At 38.1% G+C, this 24,870-nt stretch overlaps 1 protein-coding gene across 3 annotated transcripts; it reads left to right on the top strand.

Moving 5' to 3' along the window:
* The first annotated feature begins 753 nt into the window (after positions 1-753).
* On the top strand, positions 754-24,118 carry CYLD (CYLD lysine 63 deubiquitinase). 3 transcript variants are annotated; one of them, XM_074157839.1, is made up of 16 exons: positions 754-1,414; positions 2,416-2,718; positions 3,605-3,710; positions 4,766-4,864; positions 5,985-6,101; positions 7,690-8,069; positions 9,559-9,724; positions 10,551-10,692; positions 11,206-11,328; positions 12,630-12,721; positions 13,831-13,897; positions 16,764-16,896; positions 17,375-17,483; positions 18,567-18,685; positions 19,315-19,531; positions 21,010-24,118. In XM_074157839.1, exons 1-16 carry the CDS (start codon positions 908-910, stop codon positions 21,192-21,194), a joined length of 2,865 nt encoding a protein of 954 aa, XP_074013940.1. In that variant the 5' UTR covers positions 754-907; the 3' UTR covers positions 21,195-24,118. The 3 variants fall into 3 exon arrangements, with proteins under 3 accessions (XP_074013940.1, XP_074013941.1, XP_074013939.1); XM_074157840.1 differs by having other exon boundaries at positions 908-1,414; positions 7,699-8,069; XM_074157838.1 differs by having other exon boundaries at positions 908-1,414; positions 3,605-3,719.
* Positions 24,119-24,870: the final 752 nt, after the last annotated feature.

The raw sequence follows: 24,870 nt of genomic DNA, 5'->3' as shown, positions 1-24,870 counted from the left end.
TGCCACTAAGGTGTTTTCTTCCAGGGTATTTTAATAACTGAAAGTTATATTTTTTCCTACTTTGTTGAAGTGAATTATCTTTCTAAAATAATAAAAAGTCTCCAGGTTTTTCTTCAGAATTGCATGTTGCAATGCTGGCACAGTTTGTTTTTCATACATTGTTTATTGCTTACTGGAATTTTCCATTTCTATTATTTGAAGAAATGGCTGTTATAAATTACTAAGTTTTCCATTTTCTGTTGCTTTATTGCATTGACACAATTTTCTGCTTCACTAAATCAAAGTGTTATGTGGCATGACAGGTGCAGTACAGTTTGTGACAAATAAGTAGTCACTAAGCATGGGAAAAAAATCTTCATAGTGGAAAGCTTCCATGAAATACTGTTTGTGAACTTGAGCAGGCTATTTATTCCTGTTCACCTGAAATTAAGATTTCTTTTTCCTTTCACGTATGTGTGTGTTCTGCATTTCATTACACTTTTTCCATAGCCTCTTGCTTCAAGGAGCTAGAGGAGAGAAAATGCACAGTAGTAACAAGTAGAAATGGGTATGTCTGTGATCAGCAGTACTGTGGCTGCTACGAGACTATGTTTACTCTCTCGGATTTTGCTGAACTATTTTTACTCTGTAGGAGGAGTGGGGCTGGCCACAGTTCTAAATGATTTTCTGTTGTTTTACTTAAGACTAGCTATAGTTCCTCAACTTCATTTCTCCTTTTTTTTTCCCCCCTTTTTTTTTTTTTCTTCATTCTAGGCTTTCTGCTTTGGATTTGGTTCTTTGCAAAATGAATATTGCATTGTTTCACAAAGGTTGGACCCTCCAGTAGAATTCGTCAAGATCAGTGCACATAAATCAACAGCTTATTTTTCTTGAAGACTTCTGCACAGCTTTTAAAGTTTTCATCACAATGAATTCAGGCTTATGGAGTCAAGAAAAAGCAAGTTCATCCTATTGGGAAGAGCGGATCTTTTACTTGCTTCTCCAAGAATGCAGTGTCATAGACAAGCAGACTCAAAAGCTCTTGAAAGTCCCCAAAGGTAGCATTGGGCAGTTTTTTCAAGACCGTTCTTCTGTGGGACACTCCAGAAATATTCCTTGTAAAGGCAAGAAACTGCAGATTGGATTAAAGATTCTGGAACAACCTCATGCCATCCTGTTTGTGGATGAGAAGGATGTTATAGAAATAAATGAAAAACTAGCTGAGTTGCTGTTGGCCATTACTAACTGTGAGGAAAGATACAGTCTGTTTAAAAGCAAAAGCAGGTTAACTAAAGGCATCCAAATAGATATTGGCTCGCCTGTTAGAGTACAGCTGAGATCAGGAGATGATAAATTTCCTGGAGTTGTTCGCTTCAGAGGACCCTTATTGCAGGAAAGGTCCCTAACAGGGATATACTTTGGAGTAGAGTTGCTGGTAAGTTTCTTGCTAAGGGGGAGCACCATACATATTTTATAAGATGCGCTAAAAATCTTGTGTTTAAAGAGGCAGTCATAATAATTTTCTTTTTTGAAGCATTACCACCCCTAAAAATTCTGTAATCAGCAGTCTTTTCATAAGCATTGTTATTAAATACCTGTCGACACACCATATCACATTAGCCTTGTATTCTACATGTTCAGTGATGCTTGTTGAGGTGCATGGGCTGGGAACATACTCTGACTCTTCCAGCCTGGAAAAATTTAATTACTTACATCCCCATTGTGGCAAATATCTGACTCTCAGATTTCTGTGGAGTACTTTGTTTTTCTGTGCATGTGGCAGGATACAATCCACAAATGCAGGATTTTAGGGCTGCTGGTTTTGTAGAGCCCTAAAAGTCAAATGGCAACTAGTTACGATAGAGAATGTTGCTGTTGTGTGCTCCTAGTGAAATATTCTGCAAAATTAATGTCAACCATAAGTTTTTGAATGATTAGATTCAGGAGATTGCCACTCTTGTATTAGAAGTATATTTTTCAAAGTCCTCTTTAAACTTTTCCCAAATTCTTTGCAGTTCCCACTGAGAACCTCAGGGAATATTTGGGCCAAGTGCTTCTGAAAATCAGTTCTCTTTATTTGGCATCTGAGTGGAATTATTGAATGCTTAGCATTATGTCTAGTATGAAGTAGTCTTGTCTTGATCTGCCAAAAATTTGATGATGGAAGTAAGATTTACACCTGAAGAAAACATGCTTCTGTGAGTAAAAAGGCTTCTGCCTGCAGCTACTCTCTAATCTAATGATAACTTACTGTTTATTCCCCTAAGATAGAAAGTCTGTACATTTGCCATGAATTCTGGCAATAGAATTTTCCCAATATACCAAAGCACTGGATTACGTTACTGCTCTTGTAGTAATCTGCTTTTGCACAAAATACATTGCTGCTTTTTTTTTTCCTTTCTTTTTTTCCCCTCCACTTCCTTCTCTGACACTTAGGAAGAAGGTCGCGGTCAGGGCTTTACGGATGGACAGTACCAAGGCAAGCAGCTTTTCAGATGCGATGAGGATTGTGGGGTTTTTGTTGCTTTGGACAAACTGGAGCTGGTGGAAGATGATGACAATGAACTGGAAAGTGACTATGCAGCTCCAGTTGACGCAATGCAGGTAGAACTTCCTCCTCTGGAGATCAACTCCAGGGTTTCTCTGAAGATAGGAGAGAGTATAGAGTATGGGACAGTTATATTCTGTGATGTCTTACCAGGAAACGAAAGTTTAGGATACGTTGTTGGAGTGGACATGGTAAGAAAATAATCTGACTTTAATAACTTTTGCATGTGTGTTATCTAGTAAATGACATGCAATATAGAAGAAGAAACGTTATCCACAAGCTACTTCAGCGGAGGCTGACCTAAAATGGGAAATAAACACTTGTGTTCAAAGATGCCCCTTGGTGGGAATTGTTTTTTGGCATCAGGTAAATGGTATCCTATTTGATGCTAAACGCTTCAGGAGAAATACTCCGGTTACTCTGAGGAGCCTCCACTGAGCTACTTGCAATGTTAGATGTCAGTCTTGAAGTCATAGAGTTGAGTGTTTGTCTTGTGAGACCGGCTTCGTTCTGCCTTTAAAAAAAGTAGTCTGGATGCCTTTTTCTTTGTTAGCTATTTTCAAAAGCTTTTTTTTTTCATGTAACTTTGGTTTGTTTGACTTCATTCCACCTTAAAAATACTGAGTTTTAAGTATAAAAGTTGATCTTTCAAGAAAATGTGAAGCTTGTAATTAAAAATTATTTCTGGCAACTTGAATTTTTTTAAAATGAACAGCTGTTAAATTTTTGGTAGTTAAAGGGTGCTATGGTTTTGTAGGTCAGGTGCTTTCCATTTTCTTGATTGCAGTAGCCGTAGCCTAACAGTGCACTTGGAATTGTTCTAACTTGTTTGAAAACAATGGACTTCAGTAGAGGAATGCTTGTAAAAATAGAAAATATTTCTCAAAAGAACAGTTTAAATTTGTGTTTGTCTTTAAAGACTGTAATGTTTGACAGTTCTAAATGCAAAGCTTGTTACAGGAAAAAGTAGACGTCAAACCTTTCGTTTTCCTAATTTTTACGTTCCAACATATGTGTGTATTTTGTATGATGTAAATCTTCTCTTGGGATACATGTAATGTGGTTTTCTATTTTTAGGATAATCCTATTGGAAACTGGGATGGAAGATATAATGGAATCCAGCTGTGCAGTTTTGCAAGTGTTGAAAGTACACTTCTTTTGCATATCAATGATGTTATTCCAGGTATGCATGGCTTTCTTAACCAGAAGGCAGTCTTTGATAAACATCTCAACCTAGGCACAGTTATATGATTAAAACAATACTGTGGAATTAATATCCTAAATTCACTTGAATTAGTTTAACCTTCTGTGTTACAGTTCTCTTCACTTTCCTTCTCCTTTTGGTTATGGTCTCACTAACAGTAAAGGTTAAATATTGAACAAAATTAATGTCAAATTGTATAGTATTTGCAATACTATACAGTTAGTTCTTATGAATTTGTGGGTGTCTCTAGCGGGAATCTCTTTATTGAATGTTGTTCAGTTTACTCTAGGAGTTTAAATATCTTGGATCAGAAGGCTGTTCTTTCTGTGCTTGAAATGTATTGATAGTGGTATTTATGCATTCTGTGAGTAAATACTTGAAAGTTCATAGCAAGACTGTGGAAAAATTCACTATCCACAGTAATTCACTGAGTAGTATCAACTTGTAACCACTACAGTCCCAATTCCTTTTCTAACGTAGGATATTAATTCCTTTAATAATTAATTTAATAATTCCAACTTTTGGTTGTGCTCTGTCTGAAGACAGGTACTAACGAGTGTGCAGTCTTGTACAGCCTGTAGTCTGTAACCGTTGCCCTCTGTCTTCAAGTTGGCTGACTTTCCTTATGTTTACCTCCTTGTTGGTTTAGTTGAGATGCATGTTTTTGCATGAATTGTCCTCTCCTTTTCCTGGAAAATTAATGGGCACTTCCCCATTTTGGCGTAAAGAGCATTTGTTGTAGATGTGTTGGTAGAAAACAAAGTTTAGAATTTCATGCATCTGTTTCCCTTAATGGAAGCGTGGAGATACATTGAAGAACGTGAAGCCCATCTATTTGAAGTGTTTGAGAAGTAATGGTAGACTTCAGAGTAAAGTGGTTGCTTGCAAAATGTTGGTTCTGTGCCAAAAAAGGTTTTGCCCCACTCAGTTTTAAAACTTACGATGCTAGACCTCGGTTCGGTTATGTTTCAAGTTGAACATAATAAAAGCATTGAGAAGGGAAGCTAATACTCTTTTCATGTATCGCATCTTAGAGACTGTGTCACAGGACAGGAGACCTCCCAAGCTTGCCTATACCTCAAGAGGTGGTGGTGACAAGAGCTTGTTCAATCATAGTAAGCCAAAGGCTACAGGTACGTATGGGAACTGTGGTTTTCTTTACCTTCACAAATTTCTGTTGCTTGGGAAAAAGCGTTGCCTTGCATTTTCTGTCACTCCATTTATTATTGCAGTTACATATCAAGTTAAATTTCTCTGGAGTATTTGTATGGTTTTGTTTAATCATAATAAAGATGGTAGACAGTTTAAGCTAAGACTGCTCAAAATACTTTCACTTTCATGAAAAACAGTTTGACATTTAGCAAAAATTCAAGAGCGTGTTACCTATTTGTCCAGTATAACCAATTCAGGGCTGCGTTCTGTTTTTCTGAAAGTGTGCTGTGTGTTCGGGTTTTTTATATTTTTTTAATAAATACAGTTTGCTATTCTCTTCCTTCTGCAGGCCTAGAAACTACTGAATTTTTAGCCCAGGTACAGATCTACTTAAGAGTGAATATCTTAATTTTGCTATGATTGTAAACTAAAATTGTATTCCTAAAATATAAACTTCTTTTGACTCTGGTTTTGGCCAGCTCTGAAAATCCTCCCAGAGTAAACAAACTGGAAGGGAAATACTTTTTTTTTTTTTTTTTTTAAAAGGCAGAAATCAAAACTCAGTGTCTCTTGAGTTTACTAGTGGCTATTTTGGGTTGTAGAATACTGATGACAATATATTCTGTAAGCTTTCATTCTGCCTGGCGTTGGATGCGGGCAGAGATGGTTTCTTCACTGAAGTAACTGCAGTTACATGTTGGCACAAGTTACAGCTGTGTGGAATTGGATCAGTGATTTATTTGCCTACTCTGAATTTTTTTTGCTTTAAAAACAAAGTATACCTGCTGTACACTGCATCTCAAATACTTTCTTATATTCCTAATTTATAGCAATGAAAAAATTGCACTTGAGGGGTGCTTTCTGCCCCCTACTCAGGTTGGTGACTTCAAATTTCAGCTTGGAAGATGAGGTTGGTTTGGGATAAGCTGCTGCCTTGTTGCAAGCTTAGAACTGTCTTACCTTTGATGGGAGAGTTTGCTGCTTTGTGGAAAGGCAGTTAGGTCTTTTTGAAAGTATTTTAATTTATACTATGAGATCAGAGCGTAGCTATCCTTTTGCAAATAAAGACTAATCTCTTCAGTAAAATGTGTTGTTTTCCAGGATCTACCTCTGAACCTGGAAACAGAAACAGATCTGAAGTCTTCTACACATTAAATGGCTCATCAGTTGACTCTCAGCCTCAAACAAAAACAAAACCCCCATGGTATATTGATGAAGGTAAAGAGAGATGATAGTCTTTCATGTAGGCATACACTTTATTTAATAAACAAAAAAAACCTAGAATGTATTGTTGTTCTTCAAATAAAACAAGTATGAGTTTAAATTTAAAACAGTTGGAATATATTGTCTTAGCGAAAGACATATCATAAAAAGCATCTTGGAACCCCCATGAAAATACATTCTGTCTTAACTGACAGACCTGTTGTTTTATCCTGCATGTAGGAGATTACACTCTTGGCCACGAATGCGCAGCTCTGTGGGAATGCCTGTGTCTTGCAGGGAAAATAAAAGCTGAGGCTTGGAAGGAAGATATGAAGATATTCCTTGTAGCCAAATATCTAGAGTAATTTTATTTTTCCTGTCTTTTTGTAGCTAATGTTACAGATCTAAGGGAACCGTAATATTCTGCCACGCCAGCTAATCAGTCTGGAAGTAGGGGAGGAAAAAAATAATCTCACTAAACATACATGTTTTTTCAGTATTTTTTTAAAGTTACTTGTGTAAAACCTCTTCTGAATTCTTACAAGTATGGGTGCACATACCCAAAGGATCAGTATATCTTGCTTCCAGATCTAATTTTTTTATTTTTCCCTGGTTAAGTTTTCTGAAGTCTGGCTGGCTGGCTTAGTGACTGAAGGGGTAAATACTAAACTAACGTTAATTTAAATTGGTTCTTGGTTGCCTATCAGATATTGTTCCAACAGCTTGGAACTCTGTTTAAAAATTAATTTATTATAATATTTAAAATAAAAAAAGTAAATATTCTATCTACACAGGACTATGTAAGTAAAGGATTGAATCAATTTTTTTTTTTATTTTTGGACTTCATGTTCGGTTAATAAAAGAGCGTGGGGAGAAGAGGTGATGAAGAAGAGGCTTTTGCTCTGTGAATACCAATTTTTTATTAGAGACCGTGTAGAGAGATGAGAGAAGATACAGAACACTCGTGCCATTACATCTAGTTGTGATCTCATTTATCAAGCACTGCATTAGTCATGATTTATTTAAATCCTTTATTCTTTATAGACACTGATAGATTCCTTGTGTTAGAACCAAAGTATATTGTGATAGAGCCAGGGGAGTAAACACTTTTCCATTTGCAAATCATGTCTGCAAGTAATTACTCATCTCTGTATAAGCTGTGAACCAAATCCTTTCCTCGGTCATACTGACCAATGAGTTCTTCCTAGTTTTGCCCATTACAGTCATAGTCCTTGGGGCTGTTAACTTGTATTCAAAGAAAGATTCCAATGTGGGGGGAAAAAGTAAAAAAGTTCTCAGTTTATATCTTCCTGTAGTTTCTGGCTTAAGTCTCCTTTCTGTCTGCCGCTTGTTTCTGTTGGTGGTAGTAAGGGAGGCAGGGCTACAGCAGTGTCTCCTCGGACACTTCTGTCTCTCCAGTGTTGCCAAGTGACAAACATCTTCCTACATGTCCCCAGCTGTTAGTGCTTCCTGCACAGGACACCTCTTAAACCAGATGTGGTTGCAGATCCACTGCATTGGTTGGATGGCTAATGCTTTCCTTTTGTAAGATGGGAAAAATAAACCCCAACATTTACTGATGTTTTGGTTTTGTTTTTAACAGTTGCTGAAGATCCTGCAAAATCTCTTACTGACTCATCTTCTGGATTTGGGCATTCTTCACCACCACTGCAGCCACCTTTAACAAACTCTGTGTCTACAGAAAACAGATTTCACTCCCTCCCTTTTAGCTTGACAAAAGCGTCGACTACTAATGGTAGTATTGGACATAGTCCTCTCTCTTTATCCGTTCAGTCAGTCATTGGTGATGTCAATACTGCGCCTAGCCAGGAGAGTCCATCAGCAGCTGGCCCAGTCGGGAACTCGCATGGTCTCGAAGCAGGTTCCTTGGCTGAAGTTAAAGAAAATCCTCCCTTCTATGGAGTAATCCGCTGGATTGGCCAGCCCCCTGGAGTAAATGAAGTATTAGCTGGACTGGAACTGGTAAATATAAATTGTAGTTCATATCAATATTAATTATGTGTTACTAGTTTTGTTCCTGAGAGTTGGTGCCTGTATACTTTGCAAAAGCAGTCAGTCTGGAGGAATTTGTCCAGACAGGTTGCCGTGTGATCTCCCTGCAACATGGCTCAACTCTTAAATGAGCTCTGGCACCTGTGACTGCCCCAGACCTTACTCTGTTAATAGGCTCCCAGATGTCTTTGTGTCATGATGGGTAATTGAATTTCTAGGACTGGTCACTTTACAGGAGTGCCCTTTGCTTACCTTATGGCGATTTTAATTTAAAAAAAGCCGACCATAATTAAAGGTTCTTTGAAATGCAGATTTGTATAAAATGCCCTGGCTGTTAAGAGTTTTTATTGAATATCAATTTTTTGTTTGTTTTTTGCATACCCGCAAACAGGCAGTGTCAGAGCAATGACTGTCAGAGTCGTAACACTGGTTTTGATAATGGATGGTAATGGTGCTGTTGATTTGACAGTCATGTGCTTTAGGTGTTGCTGTGGACCCTTTGTAAATTCACAGTTGCTGCAAACACAAATTGCTTTTCTGTACAGATGTTTACTCTGTGGCAGCTGCGGCCAAGGTTGGGATTGGCTATCAGTTAAATTAATGGGTAAGCAATGAGGGAGAGGGGGTTCTTTATTTTGGGATAGTTCAATAAATTTCAGATAAAGCAGTGTACAATTACGTAAAACAACAAACATCTTCAGCAAAGTAGGTGAGAATATGACTGGAATTTCAACTGTTACAAAAAATTCTGATGCCTGTGGGGTTTCTGGGTGAAGCTCAAGCTCAGTTTGCCACAGGTGTTCTGAGACTGCATCTTAGGGTGCCTTGTGTTAAACTGGGGTCCTGGACTTGCCCGTCACGCATTTCTGCGCTGAAACCTAGTCATTGTTAGCAAGCAGACAATTGTGTTACCAAAGATAAATAATGATAACTTGTTATTTTTCATATAGTTTATGTTGACTTTCCTTGATGTACGTTTTAGGCGTTGTGAAGCAGGTATTTCTCTTGTGCAGGTCACAGTCACGCTGGAACTATTTGCATTACCTAACGCTCAGTGATTTTAATGGAGTTCTAAAAGGCGCTCGGTAGCGCATGTGTGCTCTTTCTAACTGCAGAAGGAATCTGGAGTGATTAGCTGGCTTAGCTAAGTTGACTAGCTTTAATTCTCGCTCTCCTCTCCCACCTCCCCCAAGATGCTTCTGATGGAATTTTTGTTTTACTTTGGATGGAGTGAAAGTTTAAGGATGAAGAAAAAAAGTGTGGCTCTTAATTTCCTCAGTATTAAATTTAGTTAAAGAACACCGCAGCTGAAGCTTTGTATACTAAAATGCAGGAACGTTGTATATCAAGCTTCAGAGTACCTGAAAGGTGACTTATTACAGATAGATATTTTATCAAATGTCTTACTGCAGAATTGTAGAAATAAGAAAAAAAAGTGAATTCTCACTTGAATTTTCAGGAAGATGAATGTGCAGGTTGTACAGATGGAACGTTTAAAGGAACTCGCTACTTCACTTGTGCTCCAAAGAAAGCTCTTTTTGTTAAACTCAAAAGCTGCAGGCCGGATTCCAGGTTTGCCTCACTACAGCCCGTTTCCAACCAGATAGAACGCTGCAACTCTCTAGGTACTGAGCTTCTGCTTATTACTTACTCATCGTCTGGGAACTGACCTGGGGTTTGCTTTCATTTATTCCTGCATTATGTTCTTTGCATGGAACGCTTGAACATCACAGGTATTTAATTAATACAGGTATTAATTAAATGAGATTAATGAATAGAAGATCAGCCTGTACAGAACATAACGCTTCTATGGATTACTTTCTTGATGCTTTAAAACACGAAAAGGTTCATATATTTAAAGAAATTTCATAAAATTAAGGGATTTTTTGTTACGCTGTACATTTTTTACTTTAGAAGTTGTAGAGTAATCTTGCTGAAAATGGTATTTGTAACTCTAGCTATGTGTGATTGCATTATCAGAAATACAGACAGTTATTTTTCTATAATCTAAATTAATTTTTTTCTAAGTATTAACATGTATTTTTATAGTGGGAGTTAGTGGTTAAAAACTTAATTTTTTTTCTAACTTCAAATATTTTAGATTTCTTGGGTTGTGTTGTATTGCCTGGGACAACAGCAAAGAAAAATGTGTGTGATACTTGTAAGATAGTGTGACCAGGGCATTTGTAATGAGAAGAGAACTTCATTCCTACTGGCTAAAATGAATTCAGTGCTGCAGGCTTTCTGGAGCACTCCGATGTGTCAGTGGAATGTAAGGCCTTGTTCACTCTCTGGAAGACAGTGAGTCCCAGCGATAATAAAATGCTATTCTGGTCCAGGGAAGGAATGCTTACACTAAGGCAGCAACTTAGCTATGAAACATTAATAGGAAAATCTCATGGGGGATAAAATTTGAGGCTTTAAAGTGTCTTTTGAAAAAAAAAATTTCAGCCTTTGGAGGTTACTTAAGTGAAGTGGTAGAAGAAAACACTCCTCCAAAAATGGAAAAAGAAGGTTTAGAGACAATGATTGGAAAGAAGAAAGGTATCCAGGGTCATTACAACTCCTGTTACTTAGACTCCACCTTATTCTGGTAAGTGCCTAATTTGTCTAGTGGCATCCCACGCTAGAAATGCGGAACACGTGATTGTTGTTGTAATGACTGTCTGTATCACTGTGCAGCTTAAAGGTCATGCCTTTGACTCTTCCAACTGGAACAAGCACTGCAGCATTCGCTGCATAACACGAAGTGCTGATCATGTCAGAACTGTACTGGCCCTTATGTATCTATAGTCCTTTTGACTGTAAAGGGTTGAAGGATGAAAGAGTACACAGGCTGGGGGGTGGAGGGAGGGTAATGTAACTTATTTGCAGAATCCTGCCTTAGCAAACAGTTTTTGTGCTCTGATGCAGAAAGATAACTGGGTTAGAGTGGACTTTTACTAATTAGTGTAGCTATGTTGTCCTCTGTCCATAATTCTCTCTTTTTGAGAGTGCTTTAATTCTTCCTGTGGCTTTGCTTGGTTTGTCTTATGTTGCTCAGGCATCTGAGTGGTTATATCTTCCAGCATCAAACCAACCTTCCTTCTCTTTTTTTCCTTTGTAGCCTGTTTTCTTTTAGCTCTGTTTTGGACACTGTGTTACTCAGACCTAAAGAAAAGAATGACGTAGAGTATTATAGTGAGACTCAAGAGCTGTTGCGGACAGAGATTGTGAATCCTCTGAGAATGTAAGTAGAGGTGTAAACTGGTCTCTGGTCTAATATAAATTTTACACTAGATCCTGCTGTATGTGCATTCTTATTGCAAACCTGAAAAGTTTGGCTACCTGCTGCTGCCAGTCTGTTCAGTTGTGGGGTTTTTGAGTATTTTTACTTGTTCTTCATGGTAAATTTAATCAGTGCTAACTGGAAATTTTTTGGCAATAAAATATTTTCACTAGTCTCTATTTGGAAATGCGATTAGCATAAAGCTATTGCAGAATTTGCATAGGTATAAACACAAAAGCATTGATAAAAATAAGCTATATTTGTTCACAGCATTCGTATTTATGTGTTTTTAATGCTGCTGTTCTTGACAAGAAAGTATTTGGGTTATCTTATGTGGAGTTTCACAATTTGATAGATTTGGTGGGGCTTTCAAAGTTTCGTTAATTTTTACATGGGGTCTGCAAGTGGTCAAAATGCATTTATTAACAGAACTTAATGTGAGCTTTGTAATTTCTTAGGCACAATGAACAAAGGAAATATGACAAAGTCTGCATGAAAAGTTATTTGTCTTAATTTTTTAAAAAACATGCAAATAATACTGTTGTAGTTCTGAAATTCTGTGGGCTGTCACTGAGCAATTTATCACAAAGCTTTACTTTTGATTCGTGATATAAGAGGATGGCTTCTGAACCCTTGCTCTTGTAAGGGTGTGTGTCCTTTGCCTGGTGTGTTCCAGGGCTCTGGGGTAGGACACACACCAACTAGCAGAAATCTGAACTGGCTGAGAAGACTCCAAGTCTTACTTCTCCTACCTTTCCACCAGGCTTAAAAGTTTCTTTGCATTTTTTGTAAAGCTTTAGAGGAAAAGATTGAATGCTCAAAACTTCAGCCTCTTACATCAGCAATACAGCTCTGTATCTTTTTCTCAAATCTTGAAATATTTTTTATTAACAACTCCCACAGTGCTGTTGTTACGTGACATTTTGAAAGTGATGTATTAAGCGGTATAAATTAGAGTGAAAACAAATCAAAAGTAGTTGACTGACAAATCAGAAAACAGTTATACTGGTAAGTTAATGTTTAAAAAGAGCTCTTAAAGGTAATGTAAGAACACTGAGCACTGCATAAATTTACACTGCATTTAAAAAAACCTGGAAATCAGATTGAATATGAGGAGTCAATACATAGTTTTGAAGAAATACTGTACACTGTTAAAGGAGGATCTGAGAGCCTGTATTTCAGCATTTAAGACTGGGGTCTTTTTCTGCTTCTCTGACTTGATCACAAACTAGCTAATAGCTTATTAAACCCATTTATCTTAGATATGGATATGTATGTGCTACAAAAATAATGAAACTGAGGAAAATACTTGAAAAAGTTGAGGCTGCATCAGGATTCACTTCAGAGGAAAAAGGTAACTGGGGATATCTTCCTTTCTTTGAGATTTGTAAGAATCATAATATGACGGAACTGAAATACCTTGCTATATAATCATACCAGAACACAGCACACGACTATTTCTGTGTAGCAGTAAAATCTCTGCCAGAGATTTCAGTGACCATTGGGTGGCAAAAAGGTCTTTTCCGCTTGTGCGGGTCTGTGAGGAGCCCTCACTGAACAGTTTCTGCCGTTAACAGTCTTTCACTGACTGGATTTCTTTTCTTGCCTTCCTGTGCCCATGTAACTCCCTTCGAGCAGTTAGGGGAGACCTAAGGCTCTTCCTTAGACGTTAAGACACCGATAAGGCTGGGGTCCTGTCCTCTTTCAAAATGCCACTTTGGTCCCTGAGGAATAATCTTTCCACTACAACATTTCATTGTCACAAAGATTATGTAGTATTTTAAGAAATAAAATGTGTAAATCATGTTATAAAAGTCAGTTCCCAACCTTTTGATCATTTGCTGTGTATAATGATTAATTAGCATTGCATTATGTAGCTGTTCTGTTTTTGTTTGGGAGAACACTACTTTCTTTGTAAATGCTAAATGCTGAAAACCGGTATTTATTGCAGTTAGTGGCAGGAGAGAAATACACCAGAAAACTCCTGGTGTTGGGGGAGAATAGATGTCTGTGAAGCCAGTGTTGGCTGCATTGTTGATTAGACAACTCGGTCTCTAGTTTAGATGAACTTTGTACTATTGTGTGGTTTTTATGTAAGTGTTACTGTCACTCTAGTGTTCTCTGCACTTTCACTGTTTTCTTTTGAAAGCTTTTATTTCTCCTGGAAAAGTTGTGTGGTGCCAAATGATTCCTCTGAAATACAGAGCATCTTTTTGATCTTTACTGGAAAGCTTAGTTACCCTGTTGAGCCTATGTCTTTTGCTAGGGCCATTTGATACCAAAAGAGTAAATAGAGCTGTGTGTCATGAAAATACTCGTGGCTAGTCATAATCTCACTGTGTTAATAAAGCTGTAAAAATGAACCTTTACTGTTTTCCTATTAAAATTCTGAAAACTTACATCAGACTGATTTTGAATGAATCTCTTTTTGCATACTAACGACTTTTTTCCTCCGTCCCCTAGATCCAGAAGAATTTTTGAACATTTTATTTCACCATATTCTAAGAGTCGAGCCACTGTTGAAAATAAGGTGAATCTTTTTTCTTTGTTGAACTCATCTATTTGTGGAGGCTGATGAGGAGAGACTGTCTGCTGCCTTTCAAATTGCTGTAGGTCTTTGACTAGATGACCTTTGACTTTAGATTTGTTATTTCTAATAAGATTCAATATATAATGACAAATTTGACACTATTTCCTACCTTTTCTGGTAGTGGGTTTTGCCTCGCTGGTCTCTTGTTGCAAGGGCTCATGGATATAGTTTCATGCGACCTGGACAAAGCTCCCCTGTCCTGGTGCTGTCTGCTTGAAGCCTTCCTGCCTTCCTGTTAGTTACGCTGCAGAAGGGCTGCTGTAAGAGGACCCTCCAGCACTTCTTCATGTGTCCTAGAGCTTAGAGCTCGTTATTTCTGGGACAAGCTGCAGAGATTGCTGAACTGGCGTTTAAGCCGTGGAAACCGATTTGCATTTCTTCTTTAAGGCTAATGAAAATATTTCAATGGTTTGGCTTGATCAAGTTTGGCTTCTCTTACTTTATCAAAATAAGAGATGGTGGCATTTATGTATGCCTTCATTCCTGACTGTAGCACTACAAGGATTCAGCTGTCGTAACCGAGTCTAACAGAGGTAGGGGTTGTTGACCACGGCTGTCGTTCTGCTGGCTGGCCCCTGATACTCCAGGGTTCCTTGCTGCGTTCTGTGGCAGCAGCAGTGCTGCAAGGCATTTCATATATGTTTTTTCATTCCTTTCCTCATCACAGGAATTGTATTAGTTTATCTGCTGCTTTAGCTCAGTCGTGTGTGAGGTGTGTGTAAGTGCTACGACACTGTAACTAGAGTATCTGCGTGTGGTGTGCTGTAGTTCACTGTGTAGGTGCTGTTTGAGTGTCTTCTGTGAGGCTGTCTTCTGTCGGGAAATCTAGAAGTTTGCAGGGCATATCATGAATTTGAAACTGTGTTCCTGTTTCTGGCTAGGCAAAGGTTTATGTGATCTACTGTTAGGTTAAAAAAAAAAACAACCAAGAAACCAAAGTACGATAACTAGTAACTTCAACACGCGTTGGGTCTATATAGGAAAATGTTTAGAGAATCGCTTGCCATCGTAAGACCCTCATAGTGGTTGTTACTGCCTTGCTTCAATTCTATGAAATACAACCTGCTGAGAAACCCCTGTGGCTAATGTATTATTCTGGTGAAACAGCTGGGGTACAATACTGTAATTATAATAGTAGTATTTATTATTATAATTAGAATAATAGATTTTTGCGTGAGAATGTATTTTTAGTTTTTGGTAGTTACCAGGTGTGCTGCTGTGGCAGAAATCACAGCTGAAAGGAGTGAAGTAAAAAGCAAGAGAAGATGCCCCTTACTCGTATGATGTTTCTGCACTGTCTTCCATATTCCTTTAATCCCTCTTTTGGCCATCAAGGTTTTTGTCACGTCTGTGCTATACAGAGGAGAACAGAATTTACATTCCACCATTCAGCTTTTAGCACTGAAGTTCATGTGTTTTGTGCACCTACCTTAACTCTTCTAAGAGTAATCCAGAGGTCTCTCTTCTTAGAAAGAAGGCTTAAAAATAACAGTAATAACTTTGTGCATCATACTCTTAGAATCCTGTCAACACTGGAGTACTCTAAAACGCAGTGTTGTCTAAAACACTGGCTGGGGTGGGAGGAGTTTATCGTTTATAGCAAATTTGATGAAAGTTCCTGGGAATTTCATTCCAGGAACTTTGACACTAGGATGAAACAGCTCCTACCTAACTTCTTCTGCTATTGGAGGCCAGTTACCCCTACATGCTTTTTCTCCATGATAGCAAAATCCATTTCTGCAATGTGAGCAGAGTCTTCTAGATCCTTTCTTATGTCCTTCCAGAGTAGATTCAATTCCTAATCTGAATTCTCTTCCCAAATATGTCAGTTATGTTTATGTAACAGAAGTACTACCTGAAAACATCAGTACTTAACTTTGACTTTGTTTTGAAACATCTGACCTCAAAACCTACTTAAATAGTTAGCTTAAGCCTTTGTCCCTCTCCCTAATCCATATAAAATTGTGTTGTGGTTTTGTGGTTCTTATTTTTTGTGTGTTTTTTTTTCTGGGGGGTTGAGGGGAGGCTGGTTGGTTTGTGGTGTGTGTTTGTTTTAGTGGTGTGTTTTTGTGGTGTTTTTTTCTTTTTTTTTCCTTTTTTGTGAGGATGAAGATGTTTATCCAGACTGCTTACTATGGCTAGCATTGGCAATTAATGTAGTGGCCGGCTGCCTTAATGTCTGCCCAGGTGTGGGAGGCTTCTTAACAATTAGAGCTGAACAGCTCTTCAATCTGGATTATCCTTTTCAAGAGTTCTCTGTTAACTATATAGCAAGTCTAGCAACACTGGCCATCTACGTGAGACTTCCACGGCAGGAAGCAGTGTAAATATCTCTCTGATTAAAAGGAAATGTTTCATTAAACCCAGTCATTTTTTTTAAGTTCTTATTGGGAATGTCATACTGAAGAGAATTATTGTTGTTCCTTTTGATGCTTTGTTAGTGACACTCTTACTTACCTTTCCAATGAAGGCTGCTTTAGTGTGTTGCGGTTTTTGATGCACGTGCTCAGGAAGTATTTCTCGGTTGGTAGTTCAGTAATGCATAGGCAGATGTTTTTAAAAGATACTCTGAAACCTATACTGCTTTTATTTCTTAAATAAGTTTTTCTACAATCAATTCACTCTTAATACTCGATTTCCTATCATCTAAGGCACTTTGTTGCTGGCTTTTTTTTTTTTAAACAATGTATTTCAATGCAGAGAGGGTGTTGTATAGATTATTTTCTGGTAGATGTTATTTTCCTAGTAAAATGCAGTCATTGGTACAGTAGAGCTTCAGAATCTGTTTTTTTAAATCTGTTTTTAGATCAGCAGGTCAGAAAGTACAAGACTGTTACTTCTATCAAATTTTTATGGACAAAAATGAGAAAGTTGGAGTCCCGACAATTCAGCAGTTACTGGAGTGGTCATTCATCAACAGCAACTTGAAGTTTGCAGAGGTTGGTGACAGCTGTTGCTCTGTTAGAAGGGATGATTCCTAGATATTTGCCTGTTCAGCAGTGGGACAAAAGTAGGACTTGGTGTGGAAAATGCAGACGTGTTGGAAACGGGAGCACTAGGTCAGTAGTACAGGTTGCCTACATTACAGAAATATTTCAGGGTTGACTTCATGACATGAACAGACCGAATTACTAGAACTGCCGCCGGGGAAGCACAGTCCAGTATATTTAGTATCATACTTGTGCGGGACTGGGACTTAAAACATTTGACTGATTTTGATGCCACTTTACTGGGTTTTTTAGACGTACTTTCTCTCAAAGACTTCATTTTGGTTTGCTGACCGTCTTGTTAAGTTTGGAGTCAATAGATTGCAAGTTTAAATAACAGGAATATGTTTATTGTATTAGAAGTATGTCTCTAAATTTAGATAATTATCTATCTCAAGCTCATTACATTATATTCTGGCATTTTATCTAGGCACCCTCTTGCCTGATTATCCAGATGCCACGGTTTGGAAAAGACTTCAAAATGTTCAACAAAATTTTTCCATCCTTGGAATTAAACATAACAGACTTACTTGAAGATAGTAAGTATGTAACATTGTGGTGTGTCATAAAAGAGAGTTGTTGAGCGTGACTAACAGTGAAAGTAAGTACTCCTGGTAGTTCTGAGGTTTTGGTTTTTGTTTTTATTTAATAAATTCAACAAGCTAGTGTGGAATGTCCAGGCTGAGGAAAAAGGAAAGTTTACTGACTACGATGCTTTTTTTTTTTTTTTTCCTTCTCATATCAATTAAAAGCTGTAATTCAAAAGGATGTAGAGAATATAACTTGCTTGATTATTTAATTCTTGAGTACCTCTACAACTAAACTTCTTATTTCAAGATGGTGGTGTTAAAATTGAGTTATTAGCAGCAAAACAATTCATTAACATGGCAGGCAGAAAATCCTAAGAATTAAGTGTAGCACCGAGATTGGTTAACAGGACAATGATGATTAAGTTTCATTAGTCTTCGTCAGTTTGTGCTGCTTGTTTCTAAGCTTTTTGTCATTAGTTAATCAAACTAGAAGAGAACCTGAGATGAGCACGTAAACCTACAGCATGTAGTGCATTTTTCAACTCTAAACCTGTGACTTGCTTAGGACCTAAATTTCTGATACTTGTCATTCACTGACATTTTTTATTGCATTACCTAAAAAAAGACACATGGTTTTAAATTATCTGCTAAAATTTATTAGGATAATAATTGCTGAAACTGTCATGACCTTTTCTTTCATTGTCTTGGCCATCAGCTTAGGCTGTTGGGTTTTTTTCTGGTGTTGACAGACACAGGGGCTAAGCTGGCTGTACCAATACCAATAGAGAGAATGAACTCGATTTAAAAGCCTGTTTTTACTTGTGCATGCAGTTCATAAAACTTAATTTTTATCATCTTCTGTTTTTCAACTTACCACTCTAACCCTTTTTCTCTTATTTCATATTATGTTAAGAGGAAGAAGTTAAATACAGTGGTACGCTTCTGCTTTGATTGACAACCTGGTTTTAGCTTTTTTTAACAAAGTGTTTTTCTCTATTTAAAGTAGTAATCCTCCCTCCTTTCCATACCCCCGTCTTAAAAAACAAAAAAGCCTCCCCAGATTGGAGACTAATATCTTCCTTAAAAATGCAGCTCCCAGGCAGTGCCGTATATGTGGAGGCCTTGCTATGTATGAGTGCAGAGAATGTTACGAAGACACTGATATTTCTGCTGGGAAAATCAAGCAGTTCTGCAAAACGTGCAATACGCAAGTAAGTTGTTGTCTTTGTTATTCTGTGTGGGTTTAACCCAAATGGTACATGCTGTAGTAAGAAGAACGTAGTGAGACTTTCACCAGGAGTAGTGTAACTGTGCCCACCAAGTGTTGCCTTTGGTGACAAACTAGGAACTCGCTTTGCCCTGCGATGTATTCATCAACAGTTTCTTACTGAAAACACGGCAACTGCCAAATCCAGGACTGAATACAGTGAAGTAGTAATCGTGGGCAGCTTGGAATCTGTTTCCTGTCGCCTGTTTTAAATCCTAATTTTACGTACATGCTACCTTGCTTGACTCTCTAAGTTCATGACGTAGAACCATTTAATTTTGAGAGCTGTTTGGTAACTTGCAGGGAGCTGCCATAGTCATGGCTTGTTTTCAAGTCTGAGCACAGTACAAAGTTGTTGCATTAAATCTGACCTTCCCTCTAACCTTAGATTTGCATTTTCTGGGCAATACTGAACTACACTGGTGGGGAAAAATAAATGATATGTTTAGTCTGCTACTGTTACTGCATTTCCTCCTCTGTTCAGCAGTAATGTTGTTCTTAGCTTCGTTTGGCACTGAAAGAAATAATTTTATGGGGTGTTTTTTCTATTCTGATACATCACTTCAATCGTAGGTTCATCTTCATCCCAAGAGACAGAGTCATAAATTCAATCCATTGTCACTACCTAAAGACCTTCCAGACTGGGACTGGCGACACGGCTGCATCCCGTACCAGAAGATGGAGTTGTTTGCTGTTCTCTGCATAGAAACAAGCCACTATGTAGCTTTTGTTAAATATGGGAGGGATGACTCCGCCTGGCTTTTCTTTGACAGCATGGCAGATCGGGATGGTAGGAGATCTCTTATTTATTCTTGTTAATTTTGACTTAATTTTTTTACATATATTACTATTGTAAATTTCAGTGCCTATTTCTTAATGTTTTGGAGATATTAATTATCATTTAACTTGATGTACCCGATGCTGGGACACTAATCTCGACTCAGCCTTACCTCAGTGGATTGATTTCATAGCAGCCACGGATTTGCACAATCTGAATTTCACCTAAATTGGGCACCTTAATAAGCAGATGGTAGAGAAGTAACTGCAGAAGTTTTCTAGTGGGACTCCTTATACATTTTTCTATACTTTGCAAGTTTGGCAGAGAGAATTAATTTTAAATAATCAGTTGCAGGAATACGTTCTTTCAGTCTATATCTAAGTGGATGTACACAATCATCAGATAGTATGAAAGTATTTTTATTGGCTTTTGCTTAACCTACTCAATGTAGGCGTCTTAGAATAAAAAATAGTCACACGTTACACCATTCGTGCAGTTCCTTTGAACCTCTTTAGAGTTCTCAATGGAAAACTGTTACCTGTAATAACGCAGATGTCAGTAAAACAAGTGTTCTCTTAGGTGTTGCTGCATTGAACAGAGTGTGCTTATTTAAACACGGTTTCGTTCTGGTGCCTGAGAAAAACAGCAATAGATGCAAGTGTCAGACTCACAGGAACAGGTCTTTGCATGAAGACTTCTTGAGCCCCTCTGTTACAGTGTGATTTTGGGAGTGGGAGGAGAAGAATCTCGCCTCCTGTTGAAAATGAAACTGCTGCAGGATTAAAGTCTCTTTCTTGCAACAACCCCAGAAGGCAACCCCGCTTTGTTTTGGAGCGCTTGAAATGTGCATGACTCAAGTCTGTAAAGAACCACGTCGTTTCAGGAACATACATCACACGAGATAATCGCTAGATGTATCTCCTGCTGATCTTTGGGGCTTTTGTATCACAAATATTTTTCTTCAGCCAGTGCTGTAACTGAAAAATGTCTGCTGGGGAAGTGTGTCATGGAAGTCCATACTTCTCTTGTTTGAATTTGCTCATTTCTATGTGGAAAATGGCAGCAGCAAACACTGCCTTAGTCTTCCAAGTCAGGTACAGACACCTTTTAGAAATTCATAACTGTTACCAGTTGTCATGTTACTAACAGATTCGGTAGCACTTGAGGTGGAGTGTGTATTCAGGTCCCTCTCCCAAAGTCATACAGAATTTTTAGTGTTAATGGAAACCCAAATTTCTCGGTTTTGTTTGGTGTTGGTGTTTGCTTGTTAGTAAACACTACAAGATACTCTGACACCAAATGTGATTTTTCTTAATGATACACTTCTCATGTACGTTTACCCTGCAGTAGTCCAGAATGGCATATTTAGGTTTTTTTAGAAGGCATTTTCAAGAACTGATGATGCCCTCATAATTGAAGTACGTTATAAAGAGTAAATATATGTAGATGCTATCCTAATCTGTTTCTCCTTCTTTCCTTATGGTTAAAAGGAGGTCAGAATGGCTTTAACATTCCACAAGTTACCCCATGTCCAGAAGTTGGTGAATACCTGAAGATGTCTCTAGAAGAATTACACTCACTGGATTCCAGAAAAATCCAAGGTTGCGCGCGAAGACTACTTTGTGATGCTTACATGTGCATGTACCAGAGTCCAACGATGAGTTTATACAAATGAACAATGTCCTCTGGAAAACTGAAGAAACAGGATAGAGTTATTGACTATTGCATTTGCTGCGTTTTTTGGTTAGTTTTAATGCAACCGTTGCTGGCAATGGATGCGATGAGGAGGAGGAAGTTGACTCAGAGCGAAAGGATTATGTTCCAAAAAATACACGTGGAGTTCTGTAATTGAAGTATTTAAGCATTTTGCACTCTAGGAAGTGTGCTTGTGTGTGTTTGTTTTATAAACAAAGTCAAAGTGAAGTTACTAAAACTTAAAGCTTTAAGTGCATTGATTATACACAGGCTTTTTTAAAATGTCAAAGGTGGAATTATATCAGGAGAAACCTCTTTAGTCCATTGAGAACGTAAAGATTTGGAGTGTTCTTGCTCAGTGTATTTCTATGGACCAAGGATGATGATTCTCTGGTGTTTCTCTACCCTCCCCTCCCAACACTTCTCCCCACCCTTTATCTTTTTAGCATCATAGATTCTCTCTCTCGAGAACAACCTGTTTCGGTAAGATAAATTTTAGACTGTTCATTGCATATTAATTCTGTTCTGTTATCTGTCTACTACATTGTTTTCAGTTCACACATTTGCATCTTCAAAAATTAATGTTCATTTAAAGATCTGAATTCCTGTCTTGTGAAAATCAAGCACACAGATTTGCTATCTGTTAACTTGCAATTTTTGGAGGGGAAAAAGAGGAGAAGAGGGTATTAAGGGGAAGCATAATTGCTGAAATATAAAATTAGCAATGAAAGTTAACAGATGTCTTTTTCTAAGTGTCTATTTTTAAAGAAACAAAGCAGTCTGGAACAGAACAGCAACTATATACAAATGATTCGAGGACAAAACAATAAAAGAGTGGATTGCCTCAGGGAATGGTACTGAAGTGGATTCTAGTCCTTGGTAAAACAAAACTGACTTTTCTGCAGTGTGTTAAGCTACTACCTGGGAATCTGTTGTACATCTGACTCTTCGTTTCAGGATTACTAATGAATATTAAAAATCTCTGCCTGGAAAGAGGAAACTATAAATAAAAGTAGATCAGAGTTTTACTGTATACCAAGTACCTAATGAAACCTGACTTGAAAAGCTGCAAAACCTGTGTTGATGTAAAATACTATACTTTGAAGTCTGTTGGCTCCTGTTTGCAATGAAATACTGTTGTTTTAGTTGCTTTTTAGCTACTTCTGTCTACACCGACTAGCAAACATGCAACTATATATACAGTAAAATCTGGTTGTACAAATTGCATATATGTGAGCTGTACATTTTCAACTCTAAGATGCTTTATATGGAAAACTTCCTTTTTGGGATTAAGTCTATAGAAGGAGAGGTCACAAAATACAACACAGGAAAAGCCACTTTGAAAAAGCCAGTGTTCTAAAGATAACGGAGGCTGATCCCATAGTGTAGAAAATGTGGTTACTTTGTTCTTCTGGGAAGACCTGAAATGTTTCTTTGGGACACACTCTGCCACAGAACAGTACGAGAGAAATTTGAAAATTATTCTCAAAGGACTAATCTGTGTAAAGTGAGGGGTGCTGAGAGTTATCTGCTCCATTAGCTGCTGCATGAAGTGTGCTCTATTTTTTCACACTCAAGAGCGAGGATGTTATTAAAAGCGTCACTGTTGCTTTTACCTGATAGTCTCCTGGCTTCCGTGTTCCCTTGCCTTATTTATCTAGTCTGTGCTCCTTGGCAAAACTATTGCTTTGAATAGCTTCAGTTCTACTACAACCTTTTTTAAAGACCCTCTCTTTCATTTCATTATTACTGAGCTCTTGAATTCTTTCTCTCTGGAAAAATTCCAGTGAGGCTTTAGGTGATGGATTCTATAACCACGTGCCAGTGGAAGGGTTATCGTCCGTTGGCTCTTCCCTGGTTACGCACCATCCCGCTCTGGGACGGCACCTGCGGGTGCTTGGAGGTGGCATCAAAGATGCCACAGAAGCATCTTGTAGGCAGTAGTACCAGGTACAGAGTAGCCCTAGGGCTTGGCTGGGCAGCTGGTACTTATTCCAATGGGCTCGAGAACACTTAGATCCTCTGAGCAGAAAGTGTGATAACCTACCCGTGGCTGCATATTGAAGAGGAAGTCCAGCCCCAGCCTCCAGGTACCTCGAGTGATGTTAAAGGAAGAGGGGGCTTGGGAAAAAAAAAAGAAAAAAGGCAATAATAATACAACAGGCTCTCAACTAGCTCTCAACAAAGTGTGGTACCTTGTTTGATACCTTCACTCCCCTGGCCCCATCGTGACTCTGGGCATGGAAGTAGTTACAGGCATTCCCCCTTATGACCACGGAGCAATAAAGGCTTTACAAAATGAACAAGCACAAACCTATGTACCAATGAGACCAATTTGAATGTCTGGATTTTTTTCTCGTCCACATCCCTAGATTTATTTTGTAGTTTTTCCCAATGCGTTAACTTTCATACATCTTCCACTTGTGTCATCTTTCTCCCTCCCTCTCCCCGTCAGAGGTCTTGCATCGTACCTAAAGTTAGTGTTACCTCTTCCTGCCTGACCGCAGAGAACAGCCGTGGAACTGCTAGTGCCAGATGTGGCCTTGGTCACCATCTTAAAAGTTTTTTAGATGAAAAATCTTGTAGCGAAATATCCACTCTTTCACAACTGCAACTATCCAAGAATCCCTTTTTTTCAGGATACATATTCTAAAATAGATGGGTGTAAACACGCTGCTTGGCTTTCTGCCCCCAGTCTTCTGGCCTTTGACTGCAAATGGAAAAGAAGTTTTGTAAACTCTTCCGGTGGCACATGGAGAGAACGTACAGAAAAGCAGAGTGTAAATGCATTACTGTGGCTGCTTCTTGGTGACAAATGCTGTGTTTTGAAATGCCGGCAGTACTTGACCGCCTGCATTTTGTACTACTTTATATTATCGCAAAACAGTAAATAGTTTTACAAGCTGTCTATGTGACTAGTTGTTCCTTACCAGTTAAGAGGGAGAGATATCTTCTATGGCACACCCGAAAAAAAAGAAAAAAAAAAAGTTGGTTTTTGACAATTGAGTCTTCTTTTAAGCCAAAGAGTATTGGTTTATGATGTACTGCATCGGATTGGAGGTAATCTGGCAATGTAAATGAAACATTATGGAAACTAACCTCAATTTTTATTTCCTTTCTCAGAAGGGAGCATACAGACAGAAAAGCGGTTCACTGTGAAAGGAAAAATCATAAAATGACTTGTATACAAGCGTAAGAAACTAGTTTTAGCCTTCAGCATGTATCATAGGGGAACTGAATAAGCTATTTCAAAGAAACAGCCTGCATTTTAAAGCAATGTTAAATGTAACGCCCGAAGATTCCTGTGACTAAGCACCAACTTTTATTTGTTTAATGCATTTGGGAACCTCCCAGTCAGTTCTCTCTTTTTTATAAGGTGAATGTGTCCATAAATTAATAGCACTTAGATGATTGCTTCATGGTTCAGCTCTTAAGTATTGCTAATAATGGCCTTAGCCTGGGAGTAGGAAAACAGGAAGAAAATACGGTTCCTGACAGCCTGTAAAATGTAAAGTTGCATAATACATAAACTTTCATAGTTGGGGAGAAAAATGGAACCCTCAGCCCCCTACTCTGCTCATCACTTTTAGAAATAGGGGCTAAAATCAGTAGAATATAGAACAAATCACTGTGCCACTAAAGGCTTGCTTATTTTG

The sequence above is a fragment of the Numenius arquata genome, chromosome 13 (genome assembly GCF_964106895.1).
Source record: "Numenius arquata chromosome 13, bNumArq3.hap1.1, whole genome shotgun sequence".
Classification (NCBI taxonomy): domain Eukaryota; kingdom Metazoa; phylum Chordata; class Aves; order Charadriiformes; family Scolopacidae; genus Numenius; species Numenius arquata.
This window is presented reverse-complemented; position numbering and strand designations above follow the sequence as displayed.